Below are 16,871 nucleotides of genomic sequence, written 5' to 3'. Positions count from 1 at the left end.
TCAACATCAGCCAAGAGGATTAATTTTGCAACAAAACAACGCAAGGCCGCCCGATTTGTTCAAGACTACCTGAACAACGTTAACGTCAACGTATTGCCCTGGCCACCTTGTTCTCCAGTCATGAACCCCATTGAACATCTCTGGGATCATCTTGATCGTCAGCTGAGACAGCATGTACCGCCTCCAGCGAACCGACAGGAACTTGAACAGACTTTATTTAACTTATGGAACAGGATTCCTGTTAACGTTATCTGCCGACTGACGACGTCAATGAGGAGGCGTGTGTTGGCGTGCATGGATGCCCAGGGTGGTCACACTCGCTATTGATGACGTGTTACCTAACTACTGTGTCATTAATGGACTCTTCATGCACTTTTTCAATTAACTCTGATTTGTGTAATTTTATAATTTGGACCCCTTGACTCTTTCCTGGTGTATTGCGGAGAATGCAATATCGGCATTACAATGCATTTTCATTCTACTTCATGGAAAATGATTTCTGTTTATAAATTAATCATTCTAAATCTCACATATGCCTTTGTTTTTGGTGTTTGGTTAAGTGAAGTCGATGGAAACTTTCTTTTGACCGGTAGTTTATAACATTACAGATGTCATGGGGGGCGGTGGGATAGCCTGGTGATTAAAGCGTTCGCTCGTCACGCCACGGCACCTGGGTACAATGTGTGACGCCCATTTCCGGTCTCCACCGACGTGGCATGCTAAATACTGCTAAAAGCGGCGTAAAACCACATTCACTCACAGACACCTGATATTCAGGTAAAGTATTGCAAAAATACATCTGACGTCATTTTGTAAGTTTGAAACAAGATAAAAAAGACTGTTAAATTGTCATGAACTTAGCTGATAAAGCAACTGCCTTATCTAAAAAGGGATTGTGAGGTTCGGTAGGTGCACGGGTGGGGTGGCACAGTCGTCTCTCGCGACGCAATCTGCTGTGATTATACAAAGTTTATGTAACATTTAGGGGAAACCCACGTGCACGGGTAATAGTTAACGTCTGAAACCGCCATCACTTCCGATTCTCCTCCCACATAAAGCTGACACGCCGTGATACAACTGGAATACTGGCGTTAAACCCAACTCTCTGACTCACTCACTCTCATTACAACGCCACGCGTGATAAAACCGCGCCATGAGAAAAGCAATCCACTAAAAATCCGGCCCTGGATGAGACATGAGTTAGGGGACTTAAATTCTTCTTTAACAAATTAATTACCTCCCAAACTCTGCCTGGAATACAAATTTGCAATGGACGAGCTTTTAGCCCGCAAAGAGAATAGAATGAACGGTGGAAATTGAAAGCAGGCTAATTTGGGAAGGCAGTGTTTGTTCGCGTTCTCGTCCATTTGCAGGAGGTAAAAGGAGCGATTCAACTAGAATAATAATGCGTTTTAAAATTCATTTAAGATTGATTGCTTTAAAGTTGCGTGAGGCAAGTTTGGATAAGGGCTGGCGGGATTATGTTTTCAAGTCATCCATACATGTCACGAGGCACTAACGAGTTTCATTTGTTGGTTGTGTTTCAGAAATACTACCTGGAGCGAAGACTCTGAGCCCCGCTTAGTTTTAATAACATTCCTTCGTCATTGTGGACGAAAAAGACCCGAAGTGGGGATTAATTTCAGAGTCGAGTTGTTTGCCCAGGACGTAGTATGCGCGGGAGACACCAGAGTGACTGAGTGAGTGAGTTGGGTTTAACGCCACTTTTAACAGTATTCCAGTTATACCACGGCGTGTCAGCTTAATGTGGGAAGAAAGCCCGAAGTGATGCAAGTCTCAGACGTTTACCACTTCGGTGAAACCCATGAGCACGGGTATGGTGCGGACAAACCTAGAAACATAATTGGGGCGAACCGGGATTCGAACCCACAATCATAGGTTTCTGGCGTGCCCAAGGGGCGCAACTCTGCACAGCGAATCGCGGCGCCTAAGACGACTGGACCACCCGTGCCCCCGGAGACACCAGAAATTGACTTCATTCATTGTCATGTCGGTAAACGAACCCTGATCTTCGGCGTGACGAGCGAACGCTTTAACCATTAGGCTACCCGACCGCCCCTTAGAGCATATCAAATTATCGACCGGACTCCGTGACTGGAATTTTAAAAGTAATTTTAGGAAACAAAGGTGGAAACTTAACAATCACCAATCAGCGCCGATTAACGAGTGGCTTCCTTTATTAATCTTCCACCATTGTCAGCTCATAAGTGTTTAGTTTTCAAGTTTTCTTTCAACATTTGTACATGTATTACGCTCTAGCAGGAATGTACACGGATTCAATTCCGATGGCGAAGCTGTCGGGAAGGAGAGATCCAAAAATCCATAGAAGAACATTCATACATCGAACAAAATGTATTGTTTATCTTACAGTAAACTACGGGTATAACGAACACGCTCATAACGAACTGACCGATATAACGAACTTACTTGCTAGCCACGGCCATGTTTTCCATATATGCTGTATATATGCTTATAATGAACTACGGTTATTACGAACTAAAATGGGTGGTCCGTTTGAGTTCGTTATAACCGTAGTTTACTGTAATTGTAACACGATGCACACGAAACGGTCTTTCAGACAGTACTGTTTAACCTGCCTCGGTTTGGAAGGTGTCACATTAATATTATTCGACTTGTAAATACACATGCACGGAGATGACCTTCACATCCGCTTCCAGTGTGCAGCCACACAGCGAGGAGTACCATGTCTCCCACTTTAAGCTCCCTGATTGTACAAGAACTGGGGCTAACATGCTATTTACCCGAAATAGTTATACAGTTCGTGTTCGGAGATCGTATGTTTCCGGAGAGGATTATATGCCCTCGGATAAATCATAGTTTTTTGTATTTTAAGAGTTCGATTAACGTGCTAAGAGAGGAGCGCGGCAATAGTGGTATTATAGTCGAGCGTTCTCGCAATTTAATAGTGCAGTGCGTCTTAAAGAAAATCCAAGTTTGGTTGTTGAGCAGCTGGTGGCTGAATCTCAGCTCTCGAAGTGATACTCTTGAAAAAAGTATGCCTAGTTTTCAGAATTGAAGGAAAATGTAAATGACTTGCTAACGTATGTTGATAAATTTGTTAAGATTATGTCTGGTACTACTGGGCACATGGTTTCAGTGATGTCCTCTGTGGGTGAAAGGCAATATATGTCCTCTCTGAAAACTGAAAAGCGGATTCACGAAACAGCATCAATTTTCTTGTGTTACTTTTGTTTGTTAGTTTCTTGTTTAATGCCGCACTTGTGACTCGAGTTTATGGTCACAATTATGGTTAGATTGTTTTCCAATATAGCTGGTTGGTTTGTTGTTAAACGCCGCACTCAGCAATATTCCAGCTCTATGACGTCGGTCTGTAAATAATCGAGTCTGGACCAGACAATCCAGTGATTGAAATCATGAGCATCGATCCACGCAATTGGGATCGATGACATGCATCCAGCAAGTCAGCGAGCCTGACCATCCGATCCCGTTAGTCGCCTTTTACGACAAGCATAGTCGCCTTTTAAGGCAAGCATGGGTTGCTGAAGATCTATTTTACCCCGGAATCCTCACGGGTCTCCAATGTAGTGGAAGGTCGGTTTTAACGCATTCTTTAGTTAAATTTGGTTTGTTTGTTGTTTAAAGCCGCATTTTTCCAGCTATATTACGGCGGTAAATAATCAAGTCTGGACCAGTCAATCCAGTGATTGACATCATGAGCGTCGATCTACGCTATTGGGATACGATGACGTGCATCAACCAAGTCAGCGAGCCTGACAAACCGATCCCGACCAACCGATCCCGTAAGTCGCCTTTTACAACAAGCTTGGGTTGCTGAAGACGATTTCTATTCCGGATCGTCAGGGGCAGAACTTTGAGTACTTGGATTTAGCGCTGCTGTGGGAAGGTGCTTTAGTTACACCTCTACTACTTCGGTTAGTGTTGGAGAAAGCTCAAAGTGAGAATAAGCGAGAATGTGGGCGAAACGGAAACATTCTTAAAAAAACAAAAACACAAAAAACCGCACAGGTAGATACATACTACCTGTGCGTTTCTTTTTTTGAAGAGTGTATGTTGCTCCAACACGACACCTCTCTGCATTATGGTCTGACGACAACTTCATGGGAGTTTTCTAATCAGCCAATCAGCTTCAAGACATGTTCAGTTTCGTAACCGGATCCAATCGGGTTTTTCCGACTGCAAAAAAAATATAGCAGCTCCATCATTATAATCATTTTATACATACTGGCGTTTCCGAGCGTCATGCATGTACACATAATTGGTTGTCGAGGTTCACACATGGTTCACAATATGTGATCGTCTACGGAGGTGTCGGACCTTAACGGAGATAGCTTTGTAAGGTGATTATATAAGTAGTTTATGCATAAGGTATAACGTTTCTTGCAGGTTTTTTTATTTTTTTTAGCAAAATATACTTTAAAGGATTTCATATTTGACTTAATATTCCAACTATGCATCGGGATATGAGGGGACAAAGTTGGTACATACCAAAGTATACATTCATGGACATAATACAACACAATGTTGTTTTAGTTCTCCAAACAAACTAACATGTAAAATATCTACACAGAATTTATCTCCACGTGGGTTCGAAAGATGAATGTACAACCGTAGGATCGTGTTATAATTAAACACCAATCAACCCTTGCTACTTTACAGCAGGACATATCGCTGATGACAGACCGCCTCCGTGGTCTAGTGGTAGAGCCTCCGCCCGGAGAGCGGAAGGTCCGGGGTTCGATCCCCGGGCGCGTCATACCAAAAGACGTTAAATGATGGTACTTGTTGTTACCCTGCCTAGCGCTCGGCATTAAGGGGCTAAAACAAGGACTGGTCGGCTCGGAGTCAGTATATTGTGTCTGAGTGGGGTATTCATGTTAAACTGCAGCATGGTATCTCAATGGGCTAGCACTATAAATCGGCATCAGTCCGGACTAGTGCAAGCAGCCACACAAACACACACACGTACATGCACGTCGCTATGTGAGTGCAATAATCTTGGACGGGACGTTAAACCCAATTTTATCTCACTTCACCTCGCTGATGACAACAAGGTATTTTTTACAATGCTGTTTTGGTCTATATCGTTGTGCAAGAGTTAGGTCCCATGTATTCTTGGTTATGGTATCGTATTGGCCGAATTTGGGATTTGAACTCGAGTTCAGCGGATCAGTTCCGTCTCTGCCAGCAAACCGCCGTCATATTAGTCAGATGGTTCTTAAAAACATGTTACTGAAAATACTGCGCTTTATTCAAATTCGTCATGCAAAATCTGGAATACATGAAGTATCACCCTGGGCTGTTTAAGGAATTCAAAGATTTCTCCAGATTGAAATAAAAAAAGAATGCAATAAACTAGATAGGGAACCCATCTCCCAGTCTACGTATTCAGATTAAACACGCTGCTCGCATTCTTGCCGGTCGAGCGGGCCAACCAGAGCTCTCTGCGCCAGCGTAAATGCCAACGTTGAGAAATTGATACTGTTTTATAGGAGGCGTTGTCAGAGTGACTTTAGATATTGGCAAGGGTTAAGCACAGCGACCGTTCCAAATAAGCCTTTATCGTCTTTTCTGCAGTTACTGTGAAGATTACCAGGAGTAACTGATCCGAAATGGACGTATTTGCAGACCCCGAGGCATTAAGTGAGAACATTATGTATTAAACTGTGGCACGACGCCTGGTGCTGAAGGTGGTTGGACGACCCGCGTTTAGAATGCTGCTGCTGTATGACATAACATCATCTCTTTCCTTGTTTCGATAAAGGAAACATGACAGTGAGTAGTGTGGATAAAGCAAAGAGCCATTGACCTTGACCTTGTTCCATGCTGTCACCTTTGTGCCGCTGCAATGAAACGGAGTTCTATCAATAAATGCCCCAAACACCATCTTACTTTCTATTGCCAATAGATATTAAACACATATGAACATTTTTTACGGTCGAATCAACTTCATCTCAGATCAAAAACAATATGTCTTCAACAACTCATGCTTGTCGTAAAGAGGCGACTAACGGGATCGGGTGGTCAGGCTCGCTGACTTGGTTGATGCATGTCATCGTATCCCAATTGCGAGGATCGATGTTCATGGTGTCAGTCACTGGATTGTCTGGTCAAGATTCGATTATATACAGACCGCCGTCATATACCTGAAACATTGCTGAGTAAACAACAAAGAAACAAACAAAGTTATAATCTTTGCAATAGTGGAAAAAATAATCTTGCAACCCGACGCTTCAGATACTGTCTAGTACCACTTAGAAACGACAGTATTGTCAAGTTATCAGATATTGAAAATCAAACACACTGCACAGCTTTGCTTGTTCTCAAACACATAAAAGTCGAAATCAAAACGATATGAAATAAACAATGACATTTTGAAATTGATTATTTTAAAGACACAGCGTTCTGTGGGAACGCGGCTGACTCACAGCAGGAACACGACAACGATTAGACGCGGGAAGCTATTAACACCCTATGTATCCAATATCACATCTTCAAGATCCATTTAGCACGTGCAAACAGTGAGAGGTACCGTTATATAAGGGACCTAATCGATACCCACTGTCTAAGTGGGTGTCGACTTCTGTAAAAGGTCAACTTCAGCGCTTTAGAAGGGAGAAAGCTCTCTATAATGTGGTTCTACGAGTGTTTGATGCGATACTACTTCTTTATTTATGGGAGACACGAGGGCAGGTCGAGCCACCAACACCCTGTTAACTGCATCTCTTCAATTTTTATTTCTTTAACGACTCTGCCATCGTGATGCGAACTCGAGTTTGACATTGATTTAATTTTATCATGGGACTTGTGACCCGGGTTTATGGTCACAATTATCTTTTGATTGTTTTCCCAATATAGTGGAAGGTCGGCTATAAGGCAGTTCCTTTGTTAAGTTGGTTTGTTTGTTGTTTAACGCCGCAATTTTCCAGCTATGTGACGGCGGTAAATAATCGAGTCTGGACCAGACAATCCAGTAATTGACATCATGAGCATCGACCTACGCAATTGGGATACGATGACATGCATCAACCAAGTCAGCGAGCCTGACCTCCCGATACCGTTAGTCGCCTCTTACGAAAAGTAAGGGTTGTTGAAGACATATTGTTTTTGATCTGAGATGACGTTGATTCGACCGTAAAAAATGTTCATATGTGTTTAATATCTATGGACAATAGAAAGCAAGATTGTATTCCACCCACAGACACGGACCGCCTCCGTGGTCTAATGGTAGAGCGTCCGCCTGGAGAGCGGAAGGTCCGGGGTTCGATCACCGACCGCGTCATATCAAAGACGTTAAAAGATGGTACTTGTTGTTACCCTGTCTGGCGCTCGGCATTAAGGGGCTAAAACAAGGACTGGTCGGCTCGGAGTCAGTATACTGTATCTGAGTGGGGTATTCATGTTAAACTGCGGCATGGTATCTCAGTGAGCTAGCACTAAAAATCGGCATCAGTCCGGACTAATACAAGGAGCCACAAACACACATACACGTGCATGCACGTCGCTATGTAAGTGCAATAATCTTGGACGCGACGTTAAACCCTATTTCACCTCACCTCACACAGACATGAAAATGCACAAAAATATATGTGCGATAATCTCTTCCGCGTTGTTAAATGTGGCTGAAATAGGCGTCAACTACACAAGAAAGTCCTCAGATGGAGCGGGCGAAATATTTTGTGTTGACACATGTCGAGATATTGTTTACAATTTGAAACTTGACATTAGGGTACAAAGATGGTTTTGGAAGTTGAACGTTTTCCAAAAGTACTTGCTTTTTTAAGTTGACGCATTCGTTGTGCAACGGTTGCCCTTGGGGTGCGCGATAGCTTTGAAGACGAAAAACGCAGAGGGCGGACGCTATGGATCAAACATAAGTCCTCAGCAGAGTGGATATGGTTCCGATAAATTACATCGAAGAAACTGGACGTGGCTTCTTTTGACCACAGTTGGACGATGTCTTCATTCAGATGGGCTATTGTGTGGACATACTGCTGATTACGCTCTAGAACAATTGGCGTCAACAATGTTCATGCTGTGCGTGTATTCAACCACACAGACGGAGTTGCGCATGCATCACAATGCGGTTGGCGGCTACGGAATTCCGTGTTAAATGATCCTAATGTTTCCGAAAAGTTCAATAGTTCGTGGGAAATCCTTCTACAAAAAAAGACTTGATACTATAAAAAAAACCACTTGATTCATCGTCTGATATTGCACGAGTTGTCGGAAATACCAGAATGACGTCACAGGATGTTTCAAAGTGACATTCACAGATTGCTCGTGAACCACGCAATTGGTATCGATGGCATGTATCAGCCAAGTCAGCGAGCCTGACCACCCGATCCCGTTAGTCATGAGACAAGACAGCCTAACAATAGACATTACTACTTAAACTGGTGTTGTGTTTTGTTGTCATTCTTTCGTGTCTTTTTCTAATTACAAACTTAAATGTTATTGCAAAACAAAAATCATTCCCACCGATTTAGAACCAACAAAACAGTGGCTTACATACACTCTTCAAGAAAAGAAACGCACAGGTACATTTTTAGTAAATTTATTGTGCCTAATAAAGTCGATATATGTAGCATACATACAAATATGACATTTTGGAGCTCGATAGTGACAGGTTGCCGATGTACAAGGTATTGAAAACGGTTCATTGTTATGTCACATAAGGCCATAAGGTTGCGCTGAACACAGTATCTCGTGCGACCGTCCGGGCAGCAGTCACGGCTCTGCATCTCCTCGGCACTGACTGGATAAGTGTACGAATTCTGTCATGCGGAATTCTGCGCTATTCTGCTTGTAACGCGTTGGTCAGAGTTGTGGGAGTGTCTGCGTCGTGTTTTGACGCTGACGTACACGTCGATCGAGTTCAACCCAAAGGTGTTCGGTTGGGTTGAGATTTGGAGGTATCGACGGCCAGGGCAAGGTGTTGATGTTTGCATTATGAAGGTAGTCTACCGTGACACAAGCTGTGTGCGGTGGAGCGTTGTCCTGTTGAAACAGCCCCCTCTGGCGGTCAATGATTCGGAGAAGGTGAGTTTGAAGAATTTGATTCATGTCGCGATTTGCTGTCAAATGTCCCTGAACTACAACCAAGTCAGATCTCCTGGTGTTGGATGTGCTACCAGAAAAAATGGTGTCAAATGAATGACAAAATTATTGGCTTATGCTTGCCTTCTTATAGCCACTACCACGAGTTACGAATGCCATGGCTTGCTCGTGCATTTTGCTTTACTATTTTCCTCCTTGACATTTTTGAACAAGTGTGAAAACAATGCCGCTTTAGACATTGCAAATCGACAATTGCTGCGTTTGGACGCACCTTTTGTCGAATATCAGGCCACCAACATTTTCCAATAACATATATCCAATTTATATACCGGATTTTTTGTGTAGTCAGGTTCAAGGAACTACATACTACCTGTGCGTTTCTTTCTTTGAAGAGTGTAAATATTAAGGATGTGAATTTATGAATGTCACCTTCTATAATATGAGGAATAATGTGTTCCTCATAATAAAGAAGTTGGCATCCATAAATTCTCTTCTTTATGTGTATCACTTCTAAATGCCTTTCAAAGACTACATACATGTTGTATCATCATTCAGTTTTGCGTGGCAACCTATTAGGATCTATACCGAAACGTTGCCTTTACAATATTTAAAGAAGTTGTTATCCATAAATTGTGTCTACTTTGATATATATTGTAAGTTGCGATATGATGGGTTTAATTCCATGATAGCCAAGGCATCCCTACGTTAAATATTTCAGGGCATCTAGCACAGCCAGTCCCGAACGCTTTATAACTACAGACATACATTTAACATTTAGCTAACAAAGCCACGGAAATATGTATGTCTCTGAACTTAAACCCATTGAAGAGACGATACCTTTGAAACTCAAATCCTTAATTACAAAGGCCTTTGAAATGGGCTCAGCTTCAACTGTCAATTCCCTTACTGTGGCGATAAAAGGATTTAACCTTCACTTGACCTCTACACTTTGGGTGGCATTTCAATGGAGAGAATTACAATCTGCATATTTCTGACACTTCTCATTCTGACTCGGATTATTTAATGAAAGCCATTTTAGTTCTTGAAGGACAGTCGCGAGCTCCATTGATGCAGTAGCCATTTGATATTGGGATTTGTAGCCGTAACATTGGTTTGTGGTTTCTAATCTTCTATAGGTGTCTGATTAGCTGTAGAAGGTTAACGGTGGCTGAAGACTGAAAATAGGCTGCGTTTGACGTAGCTTTGGACAATATTCGAGTTATATCACGGCGTTTCTGCTTGAACCGAGATGAAAGCCTGAAGTGATGCGGGTCTCAGACGTTTACCACTTTGGGAAATATCAACATTACGGCGGTGGATACCTGGAATGGGCTTCACACATTGTACACATGTGGAGAATAGAACCCAGGCCTTAGGTGAAACGAGCGAACACATTAACCACTGGGCTAACTCTGTGCGCCCCTCACCCCCCAAAAGACCTACCCTTTGGCGAGTAACATACATAATTCATTCTCTTGTGATGGATCAGCAGGAATCACGAGTTTCGAGTTGGTTATTTAACCACTAGGGTACCCTAGTCGGCAATAACGCAGATCTTTTGTTGACCTTCAGTTTTATTTGTGTTGTTGTTGTTGTTGTTTAACGCCGCAATATTCCAGAAGTATGACGACGGCCTGTAAATAATCGAGTCCTACCAAAAGACGTTAAACGAAGGTTCTTGTTGTTACCCCGCCTAGCGCTCGGCTAGGGGTTAAAACAAGGACTGGTCGGCTCGGAGTCAGTATACTGTGTCTCAGTGGGGTATTCATGTGAAACCGTGGCATAGTATGTCAGCTGGGTAGCTCTGTAAAACCGGCATCAGTCCGAGCTAGTACAAGCAGTCACACACACACATGTGCATGTCCGTCGATATGTAAATGCACTAATTTTGGACGTGACGCCCTTTCCCCTCATATGAGCTCCATTCATGCCAAGGGTTCCATTTTTTCTCATTTATTTTTCATTTTCATTTTTTTACAATTATTTATTTATTTATTTATTTATTTATTTATTTATTTATTTATTTTTCATGTTCATTTTTTTAAATTAAAAAGGTATTGCAAAAAGAAATTGAATGGCTAATTACAGATCTTACTGTGTAAAAGAGCACAACGACGAAAACACTTTTAGCAGTTCCGGGATAACAGCGGGATGCCAAGGATACCTTTCGCCAACCTTTGCCTCCCCAAATTCTACTTCTGAGTCTCAGCACGTAGATACTGGCACAAACACCGATATCCTGATTCTATCAAACAATGGTAAACCAACTTTACCCTCTCAATTGAACCAGACTCGATTTTCAATCCAGAGTTGATTTAGGCGTAAGTCTCACGGGAGTATGTGATTATCACCTTTGAACCCCCTCCCCCCTCGTGTCTTCCTCCACCCCTCTCCCCAGATTGTGTGAAATCCCCATCAAATGCAAGTCATGGATTCGGTCCCGTCTCAATTAGTCGATTGATTTCAATTTGTGAGTAGAAGTGCAGAGCGTCTCGTTTGAAGCAGGAGACGACGGCCCTGGGCTGGAGTAGAGGCAGGTCCACTGCGAGAACCAGGACTGCTGGTTAGTGGTCAAGCGGTTAAAGCGTTAAAGCGTACCCCACATGGCGACAATGTGTGCAGCCTTTTTCTGGTGTCGCAAGCCGCGATATTGCTTGAATGTGCCTACAAGCTGAAACAATATCCTCACTCACTCACAACACTCTACAACCATATTATCGTTACACTTGGGGTATCAAATAAAACATCTGTAATTGTGTATGACCACCTCTGAGCACATATACATACAAGTAAACACGGACAAAGGTAGGTTACTTTCATATTGTCACTTTGTAGTACTGCAGTCCTAAATAATAGAGGTATGACTATTTTTCACTTACGGATTTACATCTCTTTTCATTGACATGGGAAATATATAGGCACAATATTTTCAAATTAAAGATATTATTGGGAAGAGGTTTCTTAAACTGTGTGAGTTCATTGGAATATGAACCTTCATAGAGTGAGGGCCCAACATTGTATGAACATTGTAAGATCCGACGAGCTCCAATGAACTCACACAAAGTGAAAGTCAATTCTTATAATTGTTTGTATCACTATTTTACCCCAAAGGACGTAGACCTTAATCTACACACAATTATGTTTAGTACATGTGACTTCGTGCTTACATTGACAGCAATACAAGAACCAGCTGTATCGCGGAATGAAATAGTTCCTCAAAACGAGCGGTGTCATGGGCTTATATATGCTCACCAGGAATCATCTTCCCGAGGCAAGGGAGGTAACTGACTATAAAAGACCAGTTTCCATCCTTGCCGAACAAGGTTGGTATTATGGAGTTACATTTTGGCTGGACTAACGAGTCTATGCATAGTCCAATCAAAATCGCGCACCCAAATCGAAATCCGGTTCGTAACGTGTCATGCAGATTACGATCGACTGCAGGATTTGCAAAGCATATGCACCGCTATCTCGTTGTCAACAGATATTTTCTAATTTTGTTCATGTTTTTAATCAAGGTGCTCACGTGTTTTGATGCACTTCGCGATGTAAGACTCATTTTATCACAATATAGATCTTGATTATCGATCAGATCGTCTTGACTGGGCGCCACCGTTTTGTTTAAAGCAAATGCAAGTGATACGAGAGGTGGAATCTGATTGGTCCATAGGAGAGGCATAGAAGGGACATAACTCATAATAGCCACTGGTAGCGCTACGATCGAGCCCAGGTGTTCCAGCCTAGTTCGGCAAGGGTGGAAACTGGACTTTTAAAGTGAGTTAACTCCCTTGCCTCGGGGAGATGAACAACTTGTGTAGTTTCTGTACAACAAATGTTCTCATATAAAATCCTAAAAGGTCTACCCCAGTAAGTAAGTCAGAATGGCAGCCCGTTGCAATACATTTAAATCACCTACAAGATGTCAACATGGCTGACACGATAAACGTGACGAGAGAGAATTCCGAAGTTTTTAATGAACCTGTGGCTATTACAAGTGTTAATCATCACTGATCAATTGACCGATCATTGATAGGTGGTTGTAAAATAGATTCAAAGGTAAATTAATATATTGCTGTAGACCGTTACTGTAGTCTAGACACGGATCGAGTCGATAAACGTTAGTTTAGATGCAGTGTTCGAAATAGACATCCTCCCGTAGGCCGGAGCCGACGGATTTGTTCTCAGCCCTTACGGCCTGCAGTTTATTCAAGTGATTATTTGTTAAGCATTATTTAAGTGATGTGATAGACATAACTTTCATATTTATAAACAGTAGGAATAGACCTTTCAAATGGTGTAGTCGCAGAGATATTTCATAAGCTGATAATTTCCTGAAAAATGTAGGCTTCATCTATCTCCCCCGAGTCTCGGTGTGGTGGCAGTAACAGCTTCTGGTTGACTGGTTGTGTTTTGTAATTTATATCGAGAGAGTATGTCTCCCTGCTTCAGCTAAAATGTTTGGGCCTACAGTTTTTCCACTGGGCCTACAGGTTTTTTTCACTGGGCCTAGAGTTTTTTCCACTGGGCCTACAGTTTTTTTTCCACTGGGCCTACAGTTTTTTCCACTGGGCCTACAGTTTTTTTCCACTGGGCCTACAGTTTTTTGTCCACTGGGCCTACAGTTTTTTTTCCACTGGGCCTACAGTTTTTTTTCCACTGGGCCTACAGTTTTTCCACTAGGCCTACAGTTTTTTTGTCCACTAGGCCTACAGGGTTTTTTTCCGCTGAGCCTACAGTTTTTTCCACTGGGCCTACAGTTTTTCCACTAGGCCCTCAGTTTTTTTCCACTGGGCCTACAGTTTTTTTCCACTGGGCCTACAGTTTTCTTTCCACTGGGCCTACAGTTTTTTGTCCACTGGGCCTACAGTTTTTTGTCCACTGGGCCTACAGTTTTTTCCACTGGGCCTACATTTTTTTCCACTGGGCCTACATTTTTTGTCCACTGGGCCTACAGTTTTTTCCACTGGGCCTACAGTTTTTTCCAATGGGTCTACAGTTTTTTCCAATGGGTCTACAGTTTTTTGTCCACTGGGCCTACAGTTTTTCCTCTGGGCCTACAGCTTTTAAATGTGACGGCCCTTAACGCTCTCAGTTTATTCTGCTGAGTTTCAGACACTGTTTGGGTGTGCTTCTCTTCGTTTTGGTCTCTAGGACGGGTTGTAGCGAAGACATCCTTGAACGGACATGCAATCAAACTCACTGACTTATCCCAATGCATACTAAAACGCTAAGTTCAAGATAAAAGGTTCTAAATGACGTGCAACAACGCTTCTGTATGTATTCGTGCTAGGGAGTTCATGCATGTTTGCCTAGGGATGTGGAAGTAGTCCGCCAGTGTTTACATCATTTCAAGAACACAGTCTCGTGAAATAACATGAACGCCAAATTGTGTCATTCGTACACTATAAACGTCAATTTCGCGGTCATGTGACCGACCTCTCGTCCATTAGAAAAGCTGTATGTCGTGTAAACTTCAAAAAATATTTTTATATTAACATGTAATGTTTGTGAGTGACATTTCATACTAATTTCATCATAAGCTGGACACGTAAACCTCAAGTGAAATTCACCTTCTTAATGTACTGTACATAATGGGCATAGTCTCCGTCATATGTCGGGTCTTTGCTTTCTGCCTTCATATATTTTGACACGTCTTACCCTTGCTCTGAATTTAACTATTACTTTTAGAAGTTTGAAGCTTACAATAGCATTAAGGAATTTCTCGGGTGCAAGCGAAGTTTTAAACTTTTCCTTGGACTTCCTTCTGAGGCCGACCTCAAATGTTGGTAAAAACTATTTATTGCAGGGTTTTTTAAAATATATATTTTAAACACCAACATATAGATGTAGCCTAGTTGTCAAGCCAAAGGTCCGAGTTCGATTCCCTAAAAGGGTACAATGTGTGAAGCCCCTTTATTACAGTCCCCAGCCGTTATTGCTGGAATGTTGCTAAAAGCGGAGTAAAACCATACTCAATCACTAACTTTGCAAGGTGCTTTGTTTCATTGTAATTGCACGTCAGTCATGGCGTCCTGAGGCAGTTTACTGCGTTGGTTTCAGAATTAGTGCCGCGAATTTTTGTCGATGTGAAGTGATCCGTAATAATGTTACTTTGATCACTAAATCAAACAAACTATTTTACCTTTAAGGTATAGCTGCCATATCACGCGGATGTCGTCGTTGTTTATCGATCTTTTTTATATGAATCCCAATCAATTTCAGTTCACCCAATGTCGCATAAACAAGCTGAAAGCAATTTCCTATCCCTCGCCAGTCCATCAAATATTGTCACTCCCTACCTAACACAACTCGTATTGATTATCTCCCCTGAATAAAAGATAAACTTGGTCTGAAATTGACACGTCTATCAAGTTTGTTAAAACAGTCGTGTTTTCTTAGTTTACAGTGTATGAAGATAAAAGAGGTTCTGAACTTTGAAAACAATTTCCAAACATCACACAAAGTTCTATTTATACGAACTGGTACACAGGGTCATATCGTACAGGTCACGCGGACCTCATCGCGCGGTCTCTGGCGGAGGGGTTACCTCCCCTTTTGAGGGCACCTGCATTAGTTGTCGATATTGGAGTGTGAATTCAGTTAAAGTTGATGGATACTGGTTGTAACGTGCCAGGTTGAAGTAGAGTTTAATCTTACAAACATGCACATGACCATGACAGAGTTTGTGTTCTCTTGAGGAAAGAATTCACTGTTTCAATCTGTCTGTGTACTTAATTATCTGACGTTGTCGTCCTAAAAATGACCTTTCGATGACAGATGATGCTGATCGAACCAACCAGCTTAAAAGCGAGAGAGAGAGAGAGACAGAGAGGGAGAGTGGGGGGAGGAAAAGAGAGAGAGGGAGAGGAAGAGAGAGAGGAGAGGAAGAGAGAGAGAGGGGGAGGAAGAGAGAGAGCGAGAGAAGGGAGAGGAAGAGAGAGACAGAAAAAGGAGAGGAAGAGAAAGAGAGAAAGAAAAGGGAGAAGAAGAGAGAGAGAAGTGAGAGGAAGAGAGAGAAGGAAGAGGAAGAGAGAGAGAGAAGAGAGATGAAGAGAGAGAGGGAGAGAAGGCAGATAGAGAGAGGGGGAGAGAAAGGAGATACAGTGAGAGGGGGAGAGATAGAGGATGAGAGAGAGAAGGGAGATAGGGAGAGGGACCAAGAGAGAGTTAGGGGGCGAGAGCGAGGGAGAGTGAGAGGAAGAGAGAGAGTGAGAAGGGAGAGGAAGAGAGAGAGAGGAAGAGAGAGTGAGAAGGGAAAGGAAGAGAGAGAGAAGGGAGAGGAAGTGAGAGAGATGGGAGAGGAAGAGAGAGAGAAGGAAGAGGAAGAGAGAGAAGGGAGAGGAAGAGAGAGAATTGAGAGGAAGAGAGAGAGTGGAGGGAGATAGAGAGAGAGAAGGGAGATAGAGAAAAGGGGAAGAGAAGGGAGATAGAGAGAGGGGGAGAGCGAGGGGGAGTGAGAGGAAGAGAGGGAGATAGAGAGAGAGAAGGGAGATAGAGAAAAGGGGAAGAGAAGGGAGATAGAGAGAGGGGGAGAGCGAGGGGGAGTGAGAGGAAGAGAGAGAGAGGGGGGGGGGGGGGGCGGCATTGCTTCTAACCAAAAGATAGTTTCTTTTCCCTGGAGATGCGATTTATATGGAAATCAATAACATATATAATTAGGTGGTACAAAACAGAAATTGGATAATACTAAAATATATTGTATCAGCAATAATTGCACCTAATCCATAATGCCACTGACAATTGCCGTCCATCATTCTGACGAATTTGTTTTTAGTAACCGTTGTTTTCTT

At 42.6% G+C, this 16,871-nt stretch overlaps 1 protein-coding gene across 1 annotated transcript; it reads left to right on the top strand.

Annotated features, from left to right (window-relative positions):
* Positions 1-16,127: 16,127 nt before the first annotated feature.
* On the top strand, positions 16,128-16,466 carry LOC139460409 (octapeptide-repeat protein T2-like). The gene has a single exon (XM_071241904.1). The coding sequence runs from the start codon at positions 16,128-16,130 to the stop codon at positions 16,464-16,466; it is 339 nt and encodes a 112-aa protein (XP_071098005.1).
* The last annotated feature ends 405 nt before the right edge of the window (positions 16,467-16,871 follow it).

Source organism: Haliotis cracherodii, unplaced genomic scaffold (assembly GCF_022045235.1).
Source record: "Haliotis cracherodii isolate W230 unplaced genomic scaffold, xgHalCrac1.p SCAF_14, whole genome shotgun sequence".
Taxonomy (NCBI): domain Eukaryota; kingdom Metazoa; phylum Mollusca; class Gastropoda; order Lepetellida; family Haliotidae; genus Haliotis; species Haliotis cracherodii.
This window is presented reverse-complemented; position numbering and strand designations above follow the sequence as displayed.